At 40.9% G+C, this 19,606-nt stretch overlaps 1 protein-coding gene across 4 annotated transcripts in view; it reads left to right on the top strand.

The window, feature by feature from the left end:
• Nucleotides 1-19,606, top strand: part of LOC109922116 (cat eye syndrome critical region protein 2-like) — a 69,071-nt gene that overhangs the window by 20,926 nt on the left and 28,539 nt on the right. For 3 of the 4 annotated variants that reach the window (XM_048607139.1, XM_048607140.1, XM_048607141.1), the window contains exons 3-8: nucleotides 7,473-7,656; nucleotides 9,800-9,957; nucleotides 13,786-13,917; nucleotides 14,517-14,617; nucleotides 17,247-17,428; nucleotides 18,403-18,492. In XM_048607139.1, coding sequence (XP_048463096.1) covers nucleotides 7,473-7,656; nucleotides 9,800-9,957; nucleotides 13,786-13,917; nucleotides 14,517-14,617; nucleotides 17,247-17,428; nucleotides 18,403-18,492 — 847 coding nt within the window. Of the gene's footprint in view, nucleotides 1-7,472; nucleotides 7,657-9,799; nucleotides 9,963-13,785; nucleotides 13,918-14,516; nucleotides 14,618-17,246; nucleotides 17,429-18,402; nucleotides 18,493-19,606 lie in introns of those variants that run through there. The other variant, XM_048607142.1, reaches the window with a different exon arrangement.

Raw genomic sequence — 19,606 nt, forward strand, 5'->3', positions numbered from 1 at the left:
GTCTATTTCCCTAACTCTGCCCCTCATGTTTTAATAAACCTCTATAAGGTCACCCCTCAGCCTCCGATACTCCCGGGAAAATAGCCCCAGCCTATTCAGTCTCTCCCAATAGCTCGAACCCTCCAACCCTGGGAACGTCCTTGTAAATCTTTTCTGAGCCCTTTCAAGGTTCACAACATCCTTCGTTTAGCAGGGAGACCAGAATTGCATGCAGTATTCCAAAAGTGGTCCACCCAATGTCCTCTACAGCCGCAACATGACCTCCTAACTCCTGTACTCAATGCATTGACCAATTAAGGCAAGCATTCCAAATGCCATCTTCACTATCCTGTCTACCTAGGATTCTACTTGCAAGGAACTATGAACCTGCACTCAAGACCTCTTTGTTCAGCAACACTCCTCTGGACCTTACCATTAAGTGTGCATGTCTTGCCCTGATTTGCCTTTCCAAAATGCAGCACCTCTCATCTATCTAAATTAAGCCCAATCTGCCACCCCTTAAGTAGCTTTATATGTGGTAACTAATCAAATGCCTTTTGAAAAACCGAAGATATTAAATACATTGCTTTCCCTTTATCTATCCTGCTTGCAATCTCAACAGCGAATTCTAGTAAATTTATCAGGCATGGTTTCCCCTTCGTGAAGCCATGCTGATGCTGCTTGATTCTATTATGTATTTGTAACTGCTCTGCTATGGTACCATTTGTAAATTCTGACATTTTCCCAATAACAGATATAACTATCCTATAGTAGCCTGTTTTTATTTGTCTCTTTCCCTTTTTAAATAAAGGTGTTACAGTTTTCTAATCCCCTTGGACTTTGCCAGAATCTAAGGATTCCTGGAAGATTGCCACCAGAAAATCTGCTATTTCTGTTGCTACATTCTTTAATATCCTAGGATGCAGCCCATCATGTTCTGGAGATTTAGCAGTGGTTAGCCATCTTTGTTTCCCTAGCACCTTTTCTGTAATCAGACTTATCATATTCATTTCCTGTCCTCATCTTGCCCCTTGATTATTGAGTAATTTTGGAATGCTATTATAAGTGTCTTCTACTGTGGTAATTGCAGTAAATATTTATTCAACTCCTCTGCTATTTCCTGGGTCCCCTGTATTTTCCCAGCCTCATTCTCTGAGGGGACTATGTTCATTTTCTTGGCTCCTCCCTTGGCTTCTCCCTTTTTTATAAAATTAAAGAAGCTCTTGCTGTCTGTCTTAATATTACTTGCATGTTTACCTTCAACGTTTATCTTCCTCATTTTTATTGGTTGTCTTTTACAGAGTCATACAGCATGGAAAAAGACCCTTTGATGCAACCAGTCCACACTGGCCATGTTCCTAATCTAATCTTGTCCCACTTACTTGCATTTGGCCCATATTCCTCCAAACCTTTCCTATTCATGTACCTGTCCAAATGTATTTTAAATGTTGTAACTGTACCTGCATCCACCATTTCCTCTGGCAGTTCATTCCACACATGAATTTCACTGTGTAAAAAAAAAAAAATTATCCCTCATGTCCTTCTTAAAACTTTCTCCTGTTAGCTTAAAATATGCCCCTAGTTTTGAACTCACCCACCCTAGGGAACAGACTCTTACTAATCAACTTACGTACGCCCCTCATGAATTAATACACATCTGTAAGGTCACCTCTCAGCCTCCTATGCTCCAGTGAAAAAAGGTCACAGCCTATCTAGCCTATTTTTATAACTCAAACCCTGAATTCCCAGCAACATCCTGGTAAATCTTTTTTGAACCGCTCTAATGTAGTAACATCCTTACACAGCAGAGCAACCAGAACTGCACACAGTATTCGGAAGAGGCCTCCCCAACGTCCTGTAAAGTCTCAGCATGACATCCCAACTCCTAAACTAAATAGGCTGAGCAATGAAGGCAAGTGTTCTAAATGGCATTTTAACCACCTTGTCTACCTGTGACTCAAATTTCAAAAAATTATGTACCTGAACCCCTAGGTCTCTGTTCTACAACACTACCCAGGGCCCTACCATTAATTGTACAAGTCCTGCCCTTGTTTGTTTTACCAAAATGCAAAACCACGCATTTATCCAAATGCAACTCCATTTGCCACTCCAGCCCATTGACCCAATTATTCAAGATCTCTTTGGAATCTTGGACAACCTTCTTCTTTGTCCACTATATCGCCAGTTTTGGTGTCATCCGCAAACTTGCTAACCATACCTCCGATATCCTCATCCAAATAGTTTGTATAAATGACCAACAAAAGTGGACCAATCCCTGTGGAACACTGCTGGTCACAATCCTCAAGTTTGAAAACCAACCCTCCACCATCACCCTCTATCTCCTATGGTCCAAAGCCAATTTTGTATCCACCTGGTAAGCTCGCCCTGAATCCCATGTGATCCAACTTTAATTAGTCTGCCATGTGGAATCCTGTCAAAGGCTTTACCAAAGTCCATGTAAACAACATCTACTGCCCTGCTCTCACGAATCTTTTGGGTTGCTTTTTAAAACTTTCCTAATGCTCTGTAATACTTTCCCAATTCTCTGGTTTACCACTAATCTTTGCCAATCATAGAATTTTACAGTACAGGATGAGGCCATTCAACACATTGTGTGGACAAGCTCCCAAAAGAGCTATCCAGGTCTACCTCTGTATTCCTCTAAATTCCTCACTTTCAAATAGATATCCAGCTCTCTGTTGAAACCTTGTATCGAATCTGCTTCCACCACTCCCCCAGTTCCAAATCCTAACAATTTGAGTAAAGAATTTTCTCCTCCTCTCATTCCTAGCCCTCTTGCTGACAATCTTGAAGTTGTGACCTCTAGTTACTTCTAAAATCCCTCATTCCTGGTATCATTCTAGGAAATCTTCTTTGCATTGTCTCTAGGGCTTTAACATCCTTTCTTAAATAAGGTGCTCGGAACTGAATAGTGTATATTTACCTTATCCTGTATTATGGCCTCCATCAGTTTGCCCACTTTTGACATCAGGCTGGCATGTCTGTCGTTTCCTGGGTTATCTTTCGGTAATAATGGTATTACATTTGCAATCCTCCAGTCCCGGGACTAACCTTGTGTTCAGAAAGACCTGGAAAATTTCTGTCAACAGCTCCGCAATTTACTCTCTCACCTCGCTCAGAAATCTCTGATGCATCCCAACCGGCCCTGGCAATTTCACTACCTGGAGTGCTGCTAGTCTTTTTAGCACTACCTCTTTATCTATCACTATAATGCTCAGTTGCTTAACATCCACATTTTCAACTAGGCCATTGTCACCATTTTCTAATTTGGTAAGGACAGGAGGTGGAGGTGCTGATGTTGGACTGGGGTGGACAAGGTCAGAAATCACGTGACACCAGGTTATAGTCCAACAGATTTATTTAAAACCACAGGCTTTCGGAGCCTCTCAAGGGTGTTAGAAGGACTGAGGTTCTGAAAGCTTGTATTTTCACATAAATCTGGACTATAACGTGGTGTAGTGTGACTTCTGACCTTGGTAAATACGGAAGTAGAGTGCTCAATTAGTACTTCTGCCATTCCCTGTGCTTCACTGAGCATTTTACCCTCCTTGTTCCTTATGGGACCCACTCTATCCTTTACTAATCTCTTACTATTATATGTTGAAGACCATTTCACTATCTGTTTGAGTGCAGCCTGCTGTCCTTTCCTTGTATTTCCTTTTAGCCTTCCTTATTTCAACCTTAGCCTCTCTCCTGCATTTGACATAGCCTTGATTTCTTTGCTATGTATTTTTTTTGTCAGTTTGATGCTATTCATAACTTCACAGGTTGACAATTGTTAGCTTATTCCCTTTCCTAGAATTAAAGAACATGGTGCAAAGGCTGCCCACATGGAGCTTGACTGCAGATCACCCATGATCTCATTGTATCCACAAATGGGCTTGATGGATGAAATTAGCATTTGATCCTGTGCTTTCTTGCATTCACTTAGTTGAGGTGTTCCAGCTTGAGATCTTCAGTTGAAAAGATTTTACCTGAATGTCAAATCCAAACATTTTGAATCCAACAACAACTTCTATTTATAGAGCTCCTTTAACATCATAAAACATCCCAAAGTATTTCATAGAAGCATTATCAGACAGATGTGACTCTGAGCCATATGAGATATTTGGGCAGATAGCCAGAAATCTTATGAAAGAGCGTTAGTTTTAAGGAGTAGGGACTGCAGATGCTGGAGAATCTGATTTAACAAGGTGTAGAGCTGGATGAACACAGCAGGCCGAGCAGGAAGGCTGACGTTTCGGGCCTAGACCATTCTTCAGAAAAACTATCTCTAGTTTTAAGGAGTGCTTTAAAGGAGGAGAGCAAGTAGAGAAGCTGGAAGAGGGAAGTCCAGAGCTTGTTACCTGGACAATTGAAGGCAAGACAACCAGTGGTGGAACTGTGAAAATGGAGGATGTGCAAGATATTAGAATAAGAGGGGCACAAAGATTTTGAGGTTCCAGGGCTGGAGGAGTTGGGATGAGACCATGTCGTGAAGTGATTCTAGAACTGGAACGAGGATTTTTAAAAATGTGTTGACTTTCATCCAGCAACGTATGCAAGTCATTATGCTCAGCCTAACATTATCTAAGTTGTTACAGTATTTTAATTTTATCAATCCTGTGGTTGTAGTCATGTAATACAGAGGTGTTTAAAACTACTTCTATATGAAGGGTCTAGGCCCGAAACGTCAGCCTCTCTGCTCCTATGATGCTGCTTGGCCTGCTGTGTTCATCCAGCCCTGCACCTTGTTGTCTCTATATTTCACACAATTGGATTTCAGATTTTTTGAGTGACTTCGCCATCAGTTTTTGAAGTTGATCTTTACCAAAGTAATCAATGTGACAAACAAAACTGAGATTTGCACGCGATTAATAAAGAAGAATTGTCTTGAATTTTTTTGAAATTCTCATAGAATTACAATATATTTTAACACACCCACTTATTGTTTTAACGTTTGGCCTCACTAAGAGCACTAGAAGAGAGAAGTTGTGCTCAGACATCTGATGTGGTTGAATTAACAAGATCAGGGAACTGATTCCTCCAAGCCCTTCCTAAGCAGATGTCAATGTTAAGGTTTTGATTCTACAACTTTTCTCCTCTTAACTATTTATGAAAACAGAGATACTCTTGACACTTTTTGTCTTGGACTAATTGGAACAGAAGCACAAGAATACCATGTTTCAAAGATGGCGACAATTTATACTATATGAGAAAAAGATCGTGATTGATTGATCAGTGAATCTTGACATGGAGAATGCACCCGGGAACTATTGCCTCCTAAGCTTTTGTTTAAACGACTGCTTCCTGCCACAGTGCTGTTGTGGGGAAGTTGATTAGCTAATGTCATTAACATGCACCTGGACCAGGAAGTTGGCACTCACACTGCCAAATTGTGCATGCACAGCAGTATTAACATCATCATTGCAGTGACAGTATCACTTAGCACCCTGCTGTGAGCTCAGCTCACTGCTTTGCTCCAGCACTTAGCTCACTTTTGTGCCCTGCACTGGTGCTTGGCACATCACCCCACTGGATGTTTGGCTTGCCACCTGACTCTGTGGCATTTGGCTATCTCTGTTGCCCCACTGTGAATTGGGCTCACCACTATGCTGCCCTGCTCTGACGCTTAGTTCACTGCTCCACTGACCCCCAAAGGCTCAGCTTGATGGATCACTTCACTGCCTCGCTCTAGTACTTGATTTATTGCTCCACTGAGAGCTTGGTTCACAGCCTCGCTATCTCCTGCCAATACTCAGCTCATCACTCTGCCACCCTGCTTGCCTCTGTAGAAACTGCAGAAATATTTGAAAAAGAACACATTTTATTGCCTATGCAGTTGAAATTGCTTTGATTTGATCCTAATTATTGCAGAAAACAGCATCCCTGCTAGAGGCATTGCAGGCATTGTGAGTGCCTGAGTTATGAATCTGCCCCCTGCACATATTATTTAATTCAAAGGAAGCTCAATACCTGAAGGTATTCCATTTTCTCCACCAAGGACATGTCCCTGCATGTGAATGTATCTAACTTCTAAGAAGTGTAAATAATCCACATTGCAAATCAGATTAATGTTAAATTGTTAGCGTATTTTGTAGCACATTGTTCAGCAAATGCCATTCATCTGTGGAATCTAATCTAACAGTAAACATTATGTTCTGAGTTTTGGAAGGATGGACTGCTTGTGTAGGGTCAGTACTTTGTGACAGCTGAAGGCATGTGCAGTTTGATACAATTGTCCACACATTGGAACGTATGGCTGACATCCCAAACGTCACACTGGCTCTGAAAATCATAGACAGCGTTACCCATTTGTGTGGTGGAAAGAATGTCCTTTTTTTTTTTGCTCGAATTTCATCTTGTTAGCGGAGAACACTACGTGTCACTGTTGCACTGTGACTAGTTTCACATGGTGTTCAGGTTTTCTTTTGATACATTACATTTTCAGGATAATTTGAGGTGCGCTGGCACTTTTCAAATTTGAAGGTAGCAGCCTTAAACCCATTCATGAGTATGCATGAATGCAAAGCAAGCAATGGTCTTATCATGGTAGCCATTGTCCTCCAGGATAGCTTTGCACTCTTTCAGAGTAAAACATGCATGGTGAGCAAATGGCCTGGGCCCTTTTTGAAATTTTCAATACAGCAGATCTTATTGTGTGGGGAGTTGTTTGAATGCCAATCTATAAATTGGCTAGTTAAGGTAGGTTTGCACTGGATGGCAATAGGGAACCCATTAACAGATTTCTTAACAAGTACATTGACAAAAGGGAGCTCATTAGGCTGCTCCCTTTCAAGGTGAATTTGAATGTGAGATGGAGTACATTGAGGTGTGTAAATACATTTTAACTACAGCCACAGTTTTGAATACAGTATGCACATCAGAAATATGCATGGGGTGGGTGGTTACAGCTCATGCCATCAGAAATGTGCTTCTCATGAAAACTGACAAAAATATTATCAAGAACTGGGCCTAAAGGAGATTTCATGGCAACAACATCTATTTGCAAAAAGTGGTTAAATGAAAGCTGAACTCAACTAAATTAGTTCAAAAGTTCAATGAATACGGATAGAAAAATGACAACACATCCCAATTGCCATGATTACTTTAAGGTATTGATATTAAACTTGAACATTTGTACAATTTACACATTAAAAAATCTTCTCCCGTTCAACAATGTGCATTCTAATTCCACTTATTCTAATGCCCCTGGTGTACATTCCATTCACTATCAGTACCCAAAATGTGACCTCCATGTCTCCATAATAACATTAAACACCCTATAGAAATGCAATGTCCTTGTAGCTGCACTATTATTTAACTGAAATTGATATAAAAATTCTTGGCTCAGTATTTCTTTAAGCACAAGTCAAGAAAAAATTTTGAGAATGGTAACCAACACTGATAAAATACCTTGCTTATACTCTCATTTGACTGAGAGAATTAACCATTTCTAAGTGCTTTGTTGTACTTTCTTTTTGTCTCATCAGCATAGAGAATTTTCACGTGTACCTTGAAGACATCATACGGCATAGATGGGAACTTGAAGAGGGAAAGGAAAACCCACTGGAGGGAATCCATTTTAGGGCACTTTCTACCCGAGTAATTATAGAAATTTTGCACAAACTTTGTGATTATCGTCTGGATGCAACAGATGTGTTTGACCTACTCAAGGTAAGGGATTTTTATCTTCTACAGTTATAGAGTCATTGAATCATAGCACTGTACAGCATGGAAATAGACCTTCCTGTCCAACTTGTCCACACTGACCAGACACCTCAAACTGACCAAGACCCATTTGCCAGCATTTGGTCCATATCCCTCTTAAACCCTTCCTATTCAGATAACCATCCAGGTGCCTTTTAAATGTTGTAATTGTACCCAACTCATTCCATTACATGCACCACCCTCTGTGTGGGAAAAGTTGCCCCTTGAGGTCCCTTTTAAATCTTTCCCCTCTCACCTTAAACCTATTCCCTCTAGTTTTAGACACCCCACCCCGGGGAAAGACCTTGTCTATTCACCTTATCCATGCCTCTCATGATTTTATCACCTGCTATAAAGTCACCCTCAGCCTCCAACCCTCCAGGGAAAATAGCTCCAGCCTCTTCCATCTCTCCCTGCAGCTCAAACCCTCCAATCCTGGCAACATCCTATGTAAATCTTTTCTGAACCCTTTCAGGATTCATAACATTCTTCCTATATCAGAGAGACCAGAATTGCATGCAGTATTCCAAAAGTCGCCTAACCAATGTCCTGTAAAGCTGCAACATGACCTCCCAACTCCTGTACTTTATGCACTTGCCAATAAAGGTAAGCATACCAAACACCGCCTTCATTATCCTGTCTACCTGGGACTCCACTTTCAAGGAACTAAATACCTGCACTCCAAGGTCTCTTTGTTCAGCAACATTCCGCAGGACCTTACCACTAAATGTGTATGTCTTGCCCTGATTTGTCTTTCCAAAATGCAACACCTCCCATTTATCTAAATTAAATTCCACCTGCCACTCCTCAGCCCATTGGCCCATCTGATCAAGGTCCTATTGTACCTTGAGGTAACCTCCTTCGCTGTCCACTACACCTCCAATTTTGGTCTCATCTGCAAACTTATTAACCATACCACCTATGTTCACATCCAGATCATTTATGTAAATGACGAAAAGCAATAGACCCAGCACCGATCCTTGTGTCACACCACTGGTCACGCCTCCAGTCTGAAAAGCAAACATCCATCACCACACTCTGTCTTCTACCTTCAAGCCAGTTCTGTATCCAAATGGCTAGTTCTCCCTGTCTTCCATGTGAACTAAACTTACTAACCAGTCTACCATGAGGAACCTTGTTGAGCACCTTATTGAAGTCCATATAGATCATGTCCACCGCTCTGCCCTCATCAATCCTCTTTGTTAGTTCCTCAAAAACTCAATCAAGTTAAACACACGATTTCCCACGCCCAAATTCATGTTGACTATCCCTAATCAGTCCTTGCCTTTTCAAATGCGTGTAGATCCTGTCCCAGCAACACTTGCCCACCACCAATGTCAGGCTCACATGTCTACAGTTCCCTGGCATTTCCTTACCACCATTCTTAATATCCTTGCATATATAATTATGCAAACACTAACTGCATGGATTAGAGTGAAATAATTTTGCTGGATGGTTTTAAAAAGCTTTGTTTTGGATAATTTCAGTCATTCAGCTCATTGATCCTGTGTCAGCTCGCCAATTAAGAACTGTCCACTTTATCCTTTTCCCTTCTAATTTTTTCTCTAACAATTATTACATCCAGTTCTGGTGGAAGGTTCAATTCTAAAAGTCCTGCCAATTGTAACTCTTGATATCATATTTTGATTATTAAAGTCTTTTATGAAGACTTTTTACAAAGTCTTAATATTCCTGACACTGACCAGGCAAAATAGTTTTCCGTGTTCACTTTAATAACTGCCATCACCCCATAATTCTGAACACTTCTGTCTTTTGTTCTAATGAAAAAGCTTCACATTTTTAGTTTTCAGTTTTTGGAATATAATGATAAGTTCAGTTGTTAGCCAACTTTGCTTAGATCTGAATTTGTTAGGCCAGTTTTGTATCTATTATGTGCACTGTCAATTTAAAACTGCATTTTCTATACATATTTTTCACTTTTCACCTATTTTTGGATGACTTGCACCCGATGATAACAGGTTTTAATAAAATTTCCATCCAGTGATTATATGAGCTGATGCAAGCCTATTGATGTGTGGTCAGTAAGCTTGAGGCATTACAAAGCAGTGTTTTGAATCTAAATCTGGTATCATGTATTGATTTGTTTCAGGGTCTTGAAGCAGACAGCTTAAGAGTAGAGCCCCTCGGAGAGGACAGTGTCGGAGCACGATACTGGTATTTCTATGGCACCAGATTGTACAAAGAACTTCCTCCACCAAAACCACCCAAGGAAACATCAAAACCTAAAGCACCAAAGAACGATAATAAGTAATGTAAATTCTGTATTACAAGCTAAGGTTGGAATTGTTTAAAGTGCAAAATCTTTCTAATCTGATGTAAATAGATAATACAATATTAAGATCTTAAAATAGTTCTGTGTGTAATTTAGTTTCACAGACTGCATGATTCAGGAGTATAAAACCCCTTAAGTGTTTACACCCAAAATCCCATGGAAGCTTTGATGAGCACAGCCTATACGTTACCAGTTTGTCATGGCTCTGTTTGAAATTTGTGATATTCTAAATGTTCAATAAATTTATCACTCTCAAAAACAATAGGATCACTCAATACTATATCCAGCCTTCAGTCATGTTTTTGTTTCATTTATCTCTTTCTTTTCCTCTCATCAACCTCTCATGCATTGTACACAAGTAATCGTGGTCAGGTTTTCAGGTTAACTAAGCCATCAGGCAGGGAGGAGGAATAATTGGACTAGTGTTTGTGGGTATCGATCTAAATCCATTTCAGAATCACATTTCCTTTGTTACAATTTGCGTTTGTAAAAGTCTGATGTCTGCGTTTTTATTCGGAAACTCTTGATGTTAATCTTCTATTGCACACTCTTGCCATTACTTTCTCTTTTAAACTTGCTGAGGTAAGAAGTCATGTTGGGAAGTAATGACAAGTGTATTAACCTGCAAGATTTTAATGTGTTACTAGTTGGTCTTCTGTGACATTGAACCCAGGCATTCAGTATTGCATTTTTCAGAACAAACAAGCTTTGAAGTTGTGGATAGTAGAACCATTATATGGCAGTGGTTGGTAAGTGGGACTGGTGAGGTAGGAGGAAAGAAAGAAAAGGTGATGGGGAAGGAAGAGGAGGCAAACCAAGACAGTTGTAATTGATGGAGGTAGGTAAAGAACAAGACAACCATTGGACAAGATGTCAATTCAGAGGAAGTGTACTCTTCCCAGCTTATTCTCAAACTTCCATTCTCCCACTGTTGTCAGTCTTTCAGAAACAGATGTATAGTATTGCATAAACTCTCATTTATGTCTTTACTTGAGCACTTATTTTGATCATAGTGGTATTCTTTCTCTTTTTTTTCAGACGAAAGCTATCTCCCTACTTCTCCTCCCCCAGCTGTTCTTTTTAGATAGTGTATTTTTCATTATACTGTCATAAAGCTAGCGAATCAGGTATGCCCTGTGACAAACTATTAAGCGTATTAACTGAGGCAGTCCAAGGAATTGTGAGCTACACGAAATGGAAGACTGTTTGCAAGTGGTGTTCAATTTTATTTGTTTTTATAAATTTATTTCAACAATTGGGATTACTTATTAAATGAGAACTTAATGAAGGCATTAGTCCCTCCACCACCTTCATCCCCCCACCCCGCACCCCAATCACTCACTCCAGTTCACAGAACAGACTTGATATTTTGTACACCAACAATGAGTGTTGTATTTAGGCCATAACTGGGCCAAGTGTTACACCTGTTCGTAGGAGAGCATTTTTGTGGTAGCGATCATAACTCTGTTACTTTTACAATCGTCATGGTAAAGGATAGGTACATACAGCAGGGTAAGGTTTATAATTGGGGCAAGGGTAATTACAATTCTGTTAGGCAAGAACTGGGTAACATAAAATGGGAACAGATGCTGTCAGGGCAGAGCACTATTGAAATGTGGAGATTGTTTAAGGAATGCATACTGCGTGTGTTAGATATGTTTGTTCCTAGCAGGCAGAGAAGATACGGTCGAGTGAGGGAGCCTTGGTTCTCAAGAGAGGTGGAACGACTGGTTAAGAGGAAGAAGGATGCTTATGTAAGGTTTAGGAAACAAGGAACGGAAAAGGCTCTAGAGGGATACAAGTTATCTAGGAAGGAGCTGAAGAAAGGGCTTAGGAGAGTTATAAGGGGGCATGAGAAAACCTTGGCAGATAGGATCAAGGAAAACTCCAAGGCTTTTTACACATACGTGAGGAATAAGAGAATGACCAGAGAAAGGGTAGGGCCGATCAAGGATTGTAAAGGAATTTGTGCACGGAGCCTAAAGAGATAGGAGAGGTCCTTAATGAATACTTTTTTTCAGTATTCACAACTGAGAGGGACCTAGTTGTAGAGGAGGACAGTGCGAAACAGGCTGGTAGGCTAGAGGATGTCGCTGTTACTAAATAAGATGTGCTAGGAATTTTGAGGAAGTTGAAGATAGATAAGTCCCCCAGGCCTGATGGGATTTATCCAAGGATTCTATGGGAAGCGAGGGAAGAGATTGCAGGACCTTTGGCGATGATCTTTTTGTCCTCACTGTCCACGGGTGTAGTGCCGGAAGATTGGAGAGAGGCAAACGTCATTCCCTTGTTCAAAAAAGGGAATAAGGATAACCCCAATTACAGGCCAGTTAGTCTTACTTCAGTGGTGGGCAAATTATTGGAAAGGGCTCTGAGAGATAGGATTTATGATCACTTGGAAAGGCATAGTTTGATTCGTGATAGTCAGCATGGATTTGTGAGGGGTAGATCATGCCTCACAAACCTTATTGAATTCTTTGAAGAGGTGACCAAACATGTGGATGAAGGTAGAGCAGTGGATGTGATATACATGGATTTAAGTGAGGCGTTTGAAAAGGTTCCCCGTGGTAGGCTCATGCAGAAGGTAAGGAGGCATGGGATAGGGGGAGATGTGGCAGATTGGATTCAGAATTGGCTGACCCTTAGAAGACAAAGGGTGGTAGTGGACAGAAAATATTCAACATGGTGCTCAGTTACGAGTGGTGTACCACAAGGATCTGTTCTGGGTCCTCTTCTATTTGTGATTTTTGTAAATGATTTAGATGAAGGAGTGGAAGGGTGGATCAGTAAGTTTGCGGACGATATGAAGGTGGGTCGCATTGTGGACAGTGTGGAGGGCTGTTCTAGGTTACAAAGGGACATTGATAGGATGCAGAGCTGGGCTGAGAAGTGGCAGATGGAGTTTAACCCTGAAAAGTGTGAGGTGATTCATTTTGGAAGGACAAACTTGAAAGCAGAATACAGGGTTAACGGAAAGATTCTTGGCAGTGTGGAGGAGCAGAGGGATCTTGGGGTTCATGCCCACAGTTCCCTGAAGGCTGCCACCCAGGTGGATAGAGTTGTTAAGAAGGCATATGGTGTGTTAGCATTCATTAATAGAGGGATTGAGTTCAAGAGCTGTGAAGTTATGCTCCAGCTATACAAAAGCCTGGTTCGGCCACATCTGAAGTATTGTGTCCAGTTCTGGTCGCCTCATTACAGGGAAGATGTGGAAGCATTGGAAAAGGTGCAGAGGAGATTTGCCAGGATGTTGCCTGGAATGGAGGGAAGGTCTTACGAGGAAAGGTTGAGAGAGCTAGGGCCTTTCTATTTAGAACGACGAAGGATGAGAGGTGACTTGATAGAGGTGTACAAAATGATCAGAGGTATAGATAGAGTGGACAGCCATAGACTTTTTCCTAGGGTGGAGGTAGCTATTATGAAGGGGCATAGTTTTAAAGTGAGTGGAGGTAGATATAGGGGAGACGTCAGAGGTAGGTTCTTTACTCAGAGAGTGGTTGGGGCATGGAATGCATTGCCGGAGAGGGTAGTGGAGTCGGCCTCATTAGGGGCATTTAAGCAGCTATTAGGTAAGCATATGGATGATAGTATAAGGTAGGGGTGGAGGTTAGATAGACCTTAGGTTTAGGGTAAAAGTTCGGCATAACATCGTGGGCTGAAGGGTCTGTACTGTGCTGTACTGTTCTATGTTCTATGTATGAGTGTAACAGCTTGAAACATGGATGCAGCATACTATCATCACTGCGGAATATAAGTATTGTGAGATGCAAAGTGTTTAAAATTTTTCAACATTTGATTTCTAGAAAAGGAAAGAAACTTAAGGAAGAGGGAAAAACAAAAAATTTTGGAGTCATGCATAAAAATATTGCAACAAAGAGCAAAGATGAAAAGCAGAAGAAGAAGTGGAAACTTCGTTACAGTTTATCTAAAACAAGGTAGGGTAGACTATTTAAACAAGCATTTATTTGAAGTATAGCATATGTAATGTTCTACAGGTTGGCTTTAAAGATAGGAAAATGTGCTTCTGTTTTCAAAGTAGAAATGTACTTTCTTAAAATTTACTTTGTCCTCTCCCACTTTAGTTATTTTGCCGCAAAGTTACTGCAATGATATTCAAAGATGGAAAATTCAGCTTACACTCTTGAAACTATTTTAAATGTTAGATTACAATGTTACAGAGTATGACATAACTTTACAAAGCACTATATAGCATGAGTTTCAGGCTAATGACTTCCTAGGAATTAGATGGTTTTGTCAAAGGCTAGCACGTGTGGGAAGGAAATCCTTCCCTCTCCCAGCCTTTCCAAGCAAGAGTGGCGTACTAAGGAATATTAAGGGCTACGCAAATTTGTGCCATCTTGTCTTTCTTCCCAAATGATTGGCACATGATGCAGAAAGTGCACCTGGACTGTTGAAGGAAAATCGGTGAGCATTTCACTGAGACATTTAATAATTGTCAGTGTTAACATGTTCCAAAATATGTTTTTGATGAATAATTGCAAATTTTAAACATTCAGTTATTCTATATTAACAGTGATAAGTTTGAAAGAGTTGAAAAGGAAAGTGGAATCATTGATGGAACATCTGATGAAGAAAGTAATATGCAAAAGGAAAATGGTTCTGCAGGATATTCTGGTAAGCACAAAAATGAAACCAGTATCAGCATAACATTATTTAGCTGTATAATAGTCAGTGAGGATTAAATTTGGGTTAAGATTGGAGATGAAACTGTTCAATGGTGTGTTGTCATATTGCAACTTAAGCAAGTACTTAATATTGTTTGCGTTTTTCAAAACACGATATGCAATATCTGTTGACTCGGAGAGAGAAAATGTAAAAGATACATTTTTAAGTCATCATGTCTCAATGGTTCTTCATTTGTAATTCCACTTCACAAGACAAAATTGTTGCAGCATTATCCGTTGTCACAGCAGTAACCTCCCTTCTCCTGAATTTCAGCAATATTTGCTTTAAGCACCTTCTGAGTTTAGGTGGTGACCATCTCTGGATTTCATTGACAGTGACCAAACTTTGACTGACTTGTCTCATTTGCAGTTCACACTTTGTGGAAAGGGACCTGACAGCAGAAATAATTTGTCCAAATTTGACATAAATTTGTACAGTAATATGTTGCATCAGCAATTTAACTTAGTTCAAAAGATAAGCAACTAACTTTTATCAAACTTCAGGTACTGCTGTTTCATGAGACCTTTAAAATCTGTGTGCCAATTACAAGGTGTTGCAATTAGTACCATTGTCAACAGCCCCTGTCACTCTAAAGCTTTTAAATTGGTTTTGTTGTCTATGACATTAACTTTTAGAGTAGTTTACTCTCACTGCCCTATATCTAATTTTATTATAACAGCACTCAGGATGTTAATAACATTTCTGGTCAGGGCTGGTTTTTCATGGCTCACATCTGCAATTTTTCAATTATTTCAAAGGTGGACACGATTGATTTTAATTGGGACTTTGTTTGGATCATTAAGGAGCTTTACTTCACAAGGTGAAAGCACACAAGCAGATAAGATCAGCTTCACTTAGTTTAATTCATAAGTCTGCTTGCAATGACATTAAAAACAATAACAGAGGTCCCAGTTTAATAAGGCATCTTACTTAAACTAAATAACCTGAGTAATGAATGAATGATTCATATTGTCACATGTATTTTGGAAAATACAGTAAAAATTGTTTTGTCGCCACAACCCATTGTCATTTTTGGAGACAATGCTCACATTGCCCCTTCTCCCTCTCCTGCTCTGGGCATGCTCACATTGCTCCTTCTCTCCCTCCTCCTCCGCGCATTTCACATTTACCCCGCTGGTTATCAGATATTCAGGTTCCTGGGCTCTTCTTTTCTGCCGAGGTATGACCTTTATTTCTTGCACTTCTTCTGCAGGTCAGTAATCACTGTCCTTCCCTTCCTTTCCTCAGACTCCCAGTGATCTGTCTGAAGGGTATTAGTTGTGAAGGGGAATGTAGACCCCTTCTATGTCTTGTATAGCAGGCTGGTGTGGGAACTCTCCTGTGTTTTGCCTTGTACAGGCTAGCAGGCTGTAGAAAGTGCTGTTCTGAAAATAATCAAACATTCTAATGCAATGAATGTGAGCATGCATTAGAACAAGCAGCAGGAACAGATCATTCAACCCCTCAAGCCTGCTCCACCATTATTTTTGATTGTGGCTGATCTGATTGTAACCTTAAACCCACATTCCTGCCTACCACTGATCACCTGTCACCCTCTTGATTTACAAGATTTTTTCCAACTCTGCCTTAATCGTATTCAAGGACTCTGCTGCCATCACCTTTTTAGGAAGAGATTTGCAAAGATTTGAAACCCTCTGAGAGAAAACGAATTCATCTAATCTGTTTGAAATGGACACGCCCTAGTTTGTGAGTCTCCCATAAAAAGAAAAATCAACTCCACATCCACTCTAGCAAGACCCCTGGGATGTTATATGTTTCAATTAACTTGCCTCTTACTCTTCTAAACTCCAATGAATGCATGCCTTTCCTCCTAAGGTCAAGTTTTCTCCAAACTTTCCTCCTAAGGCAACCCACTCATGTATTATAGTCTAGTAAATCTTTCCTAAACTACTTCCAATGCATTTACACTCTTCCTTCAACTAGATGACCAATGCCGTGCACAGTACTCCAGATGTGGTCTCACCAGTAACTGTCCCTCAAAGATGCACAGTCTCTGGGAGGCTCCATGCACAGTGAGCAGTGTACCGATGCATGGAAGCCACTGCAAGGCACTGACCTTGGAGGTCTGCACAACAAGGGGTACAAGGGGATGCATTAGAAGCAGCACTGCTATCATTGCCCCATTTACTGAAGCATGACTTCCCTGCTTTTGTATTCAACCTCCCTCGCTGTAACTTTTAATATTCTGTTAGCTTCCCTAAATACATGCTGTGCCTTTTTTGAGGTGCTTCCAGATTGGAGGGCAGGATTGAACCACCAAAATTTATATGTTTGTGATTCCAAAGCCAGTTAAAGACAATTCCACTGTAGCTTTGGTCTGCACCCCATATATTACATACCGTCATGGTTACTAGAGAAGTGAAATGTTACACAAAGTATTTCTTGCAACAGTGTAGGTCCACAGAGTATTTTCATCTATAGTAAAATGTTATACAAGTTTCCAAATCATGATCTGTAAGGGGATACATTTTATCTTTCTTTGTTAGCTCTTCAGAATTCGCATGAAGTCCTGGTGCTATGAAAAATCACTCCTTCTGTATTTAATTTCTTACTGTAGATTCTTCAACGATGATGCACCTAGAAGAATGGAGTACTTGGTCTCTTGTGTGTCACACTTTGGAAGAGTGGCAACGTCTCGCTGATGGTTTCAGAGAGAGCCAATGTTCAAAAGAGCGGAAGCTATACAAAATTTTGACTGAGAACTTTATTCCTGAAATCAGCAATCTGATTGTACAGAAGGTCAGTTAAGAAGAGAGAACAAGCAGTAAATTATTATTGTTAGGAAGTTAATTTCACATTATACAATGTAGGTGGCAGAGCGATGTGACTGCTTACAAGCCTGTCAGTGGCAAGACCAAATTTTTTGTTTCGAAAGCCTTCTGACCATGTACTTTTCTTTTGACGTAGCTGCCAGCTACATAGTGATTTACAGGTGCCCATCCTCTTCACCCAGCTGTCAAATGCTAATGTAGAGGCAACTTTATACTCTTTATCCAAGACAACAAATTAGAGATTAGAATCAAGCCAGTTTAGTCTATCTGTAAATTTATTAACTCCTAGGCTTATATTTCCAGCTCTCAAAAGTTGATTTTGCTAACCTGCAAATTATTATTTCGTGGTTTACTTTAATAAATTAACTGCTTTCTTTTTAAATTTGGATTCCAGCAAAAAATTAATGTAAGACAGTTATATTTTTATTCATGGGTTGATCATGCACAGCAATGCATGCTGGGAATCTTGATCAAATGTCATTTTTTTTTTACACTAAATGTGGCCTTCAACCAAAGTGGAACTAGAAGATAGGGAATAACTGGCCTGTGGTACAAAGATGTAAAAGCCATACGTTTTGTCCATCCTTCTATTTTGTATATCGATTTTATGTTTACAGCTGGGTAGCAAAAATTGGTAAGCAGAAGGGTCAAAGCAACAGAGTTGGAATTGAGGAATTATTATAGTACTACCTAGTGCAGAATTACAATGACAGCAGTCGACACAAGCAGTCTTTATCCTAAAGTACATTCGGTAAAGTTAACTGTATGCTGATGTGCAAATTTTTTTTTAATCTGAAAATACTTGCACGTAAAACAAAATCAACTAACGTTCCACTCTCTCTCTCTGTCCTCCTTGATGAGTGATTACTAATTTGTGGCATTCTGGAATAACCTAGAAGTTATCATACATTGTGACACACTTCAGTTTTGTTTTGTTCATAGGAGAAGCAGTTGCAGAAGAAATATGCAGAAATTGTTCCTCGCAGAGCCTCTGATCGTCTCCTTGTGAAACGTACTCAGCAGGAAGAACTTGTAAGTGATCTTTGTTTTATTCTCATTGTCTTTTTAAAACATATAATCAAGAAAGTGGACAAAGCAACGAACTAGTAGCTATGTCAAGGTGTTATTATCAGCTAGATTCTGCTAGTGTCTGTCTGTGAGGGCAACCCTGGAAAGACTAGCTCTCCAATTTTCTGAGATAACAAGGTGTAGAACTAGATGAACACAGCAGGCCAAGCAGCATCAGAGGAGCAGGAAGGCTGACGTTTCGGGCCTAGACCCTTCTTCAGAAACGGGGGAGGGGAAGGGGGTTCTGAAATAAATAGGGAGAGAGGGGGAGGCCAATAGAAGATGGATAGAGAAGATAAGTGGAGAGGAGACAGACCAGTCAAAGAGGCAGGGATGGAGCCAGTAAAGGTGAGTGTAGATGGGGAGGTAGGGAGGAGATGGGTCAGTCCAGGGAGGACGGACAGGTCAAGGGGGCAGGATGAGGTTAGTAGGTAGGAGATGGGGGTGGGGCTTGAGGTGGGAGGAGGGGATAGGTGGGAGGAAGGACAGGTTAGGGAAGCGGGGACGAGCTGGGCTGGTTTTGGGATGCGGTAGGGGGAGGGGAGATTTTGAAGCTTGTGAAGTCCACATTGATACCATTGGGCTGCAGGGTTCCCAAGCGGAATATGAGTTGCTGTCCCTGCAATCTTCGGGTAGCATCATTGTGGCACTGCAGAAGGCCCAGGATGGACATGTCGTCTGTGGAATAGGAGGGGGAGTTGAAATGGTTCGTGACTGGGAGGTGCAGTTGTTTAGTGTGAGCCGAGCGTAGGTGTTCTACAAAGCGGTCCCCAAGCCTCCACTTGGTTTCCCCGATGTGGAGGAGGCCACAACGGGAATAGCAGATGCAGTATACCACATTGGCAGATGTGCAGGTGAACATCTGCTTGATGTGGAAAGTCTTCTTGGGGCCTGGGATGGGAGTGAGGGGGGAGGTGTAGGGGCAGGTGTAGCACTTCCTGCGGTTGCAGGGAAAAGTGCTGGATGAGGTGGGGCTGGAGGGGAGTGTGGAGCGGACAAGGGAGTCACGGAGAGAGTGGTCCCTCCGGAAGGCAGATAAGGGTGGGGAGGGAAAAATGTCTTTGGTGGTGGGGTCGGA

Source organism: Rhincodon typus, chromosome 17, assembly GCF_021869965.1.
Source record: "Rhincodon typus isolate 14 chromosome 17, sRhiTyp1.1, whole genome shotgun sequence".
Taxonomy (NCBI): domain Eukaryota; kingdom Metazoa; phylum Chordata; class Chondrichthyes; order Orectolobiformes; family Rhincodontidae; genus Rhincodon; species Rhincodon typus.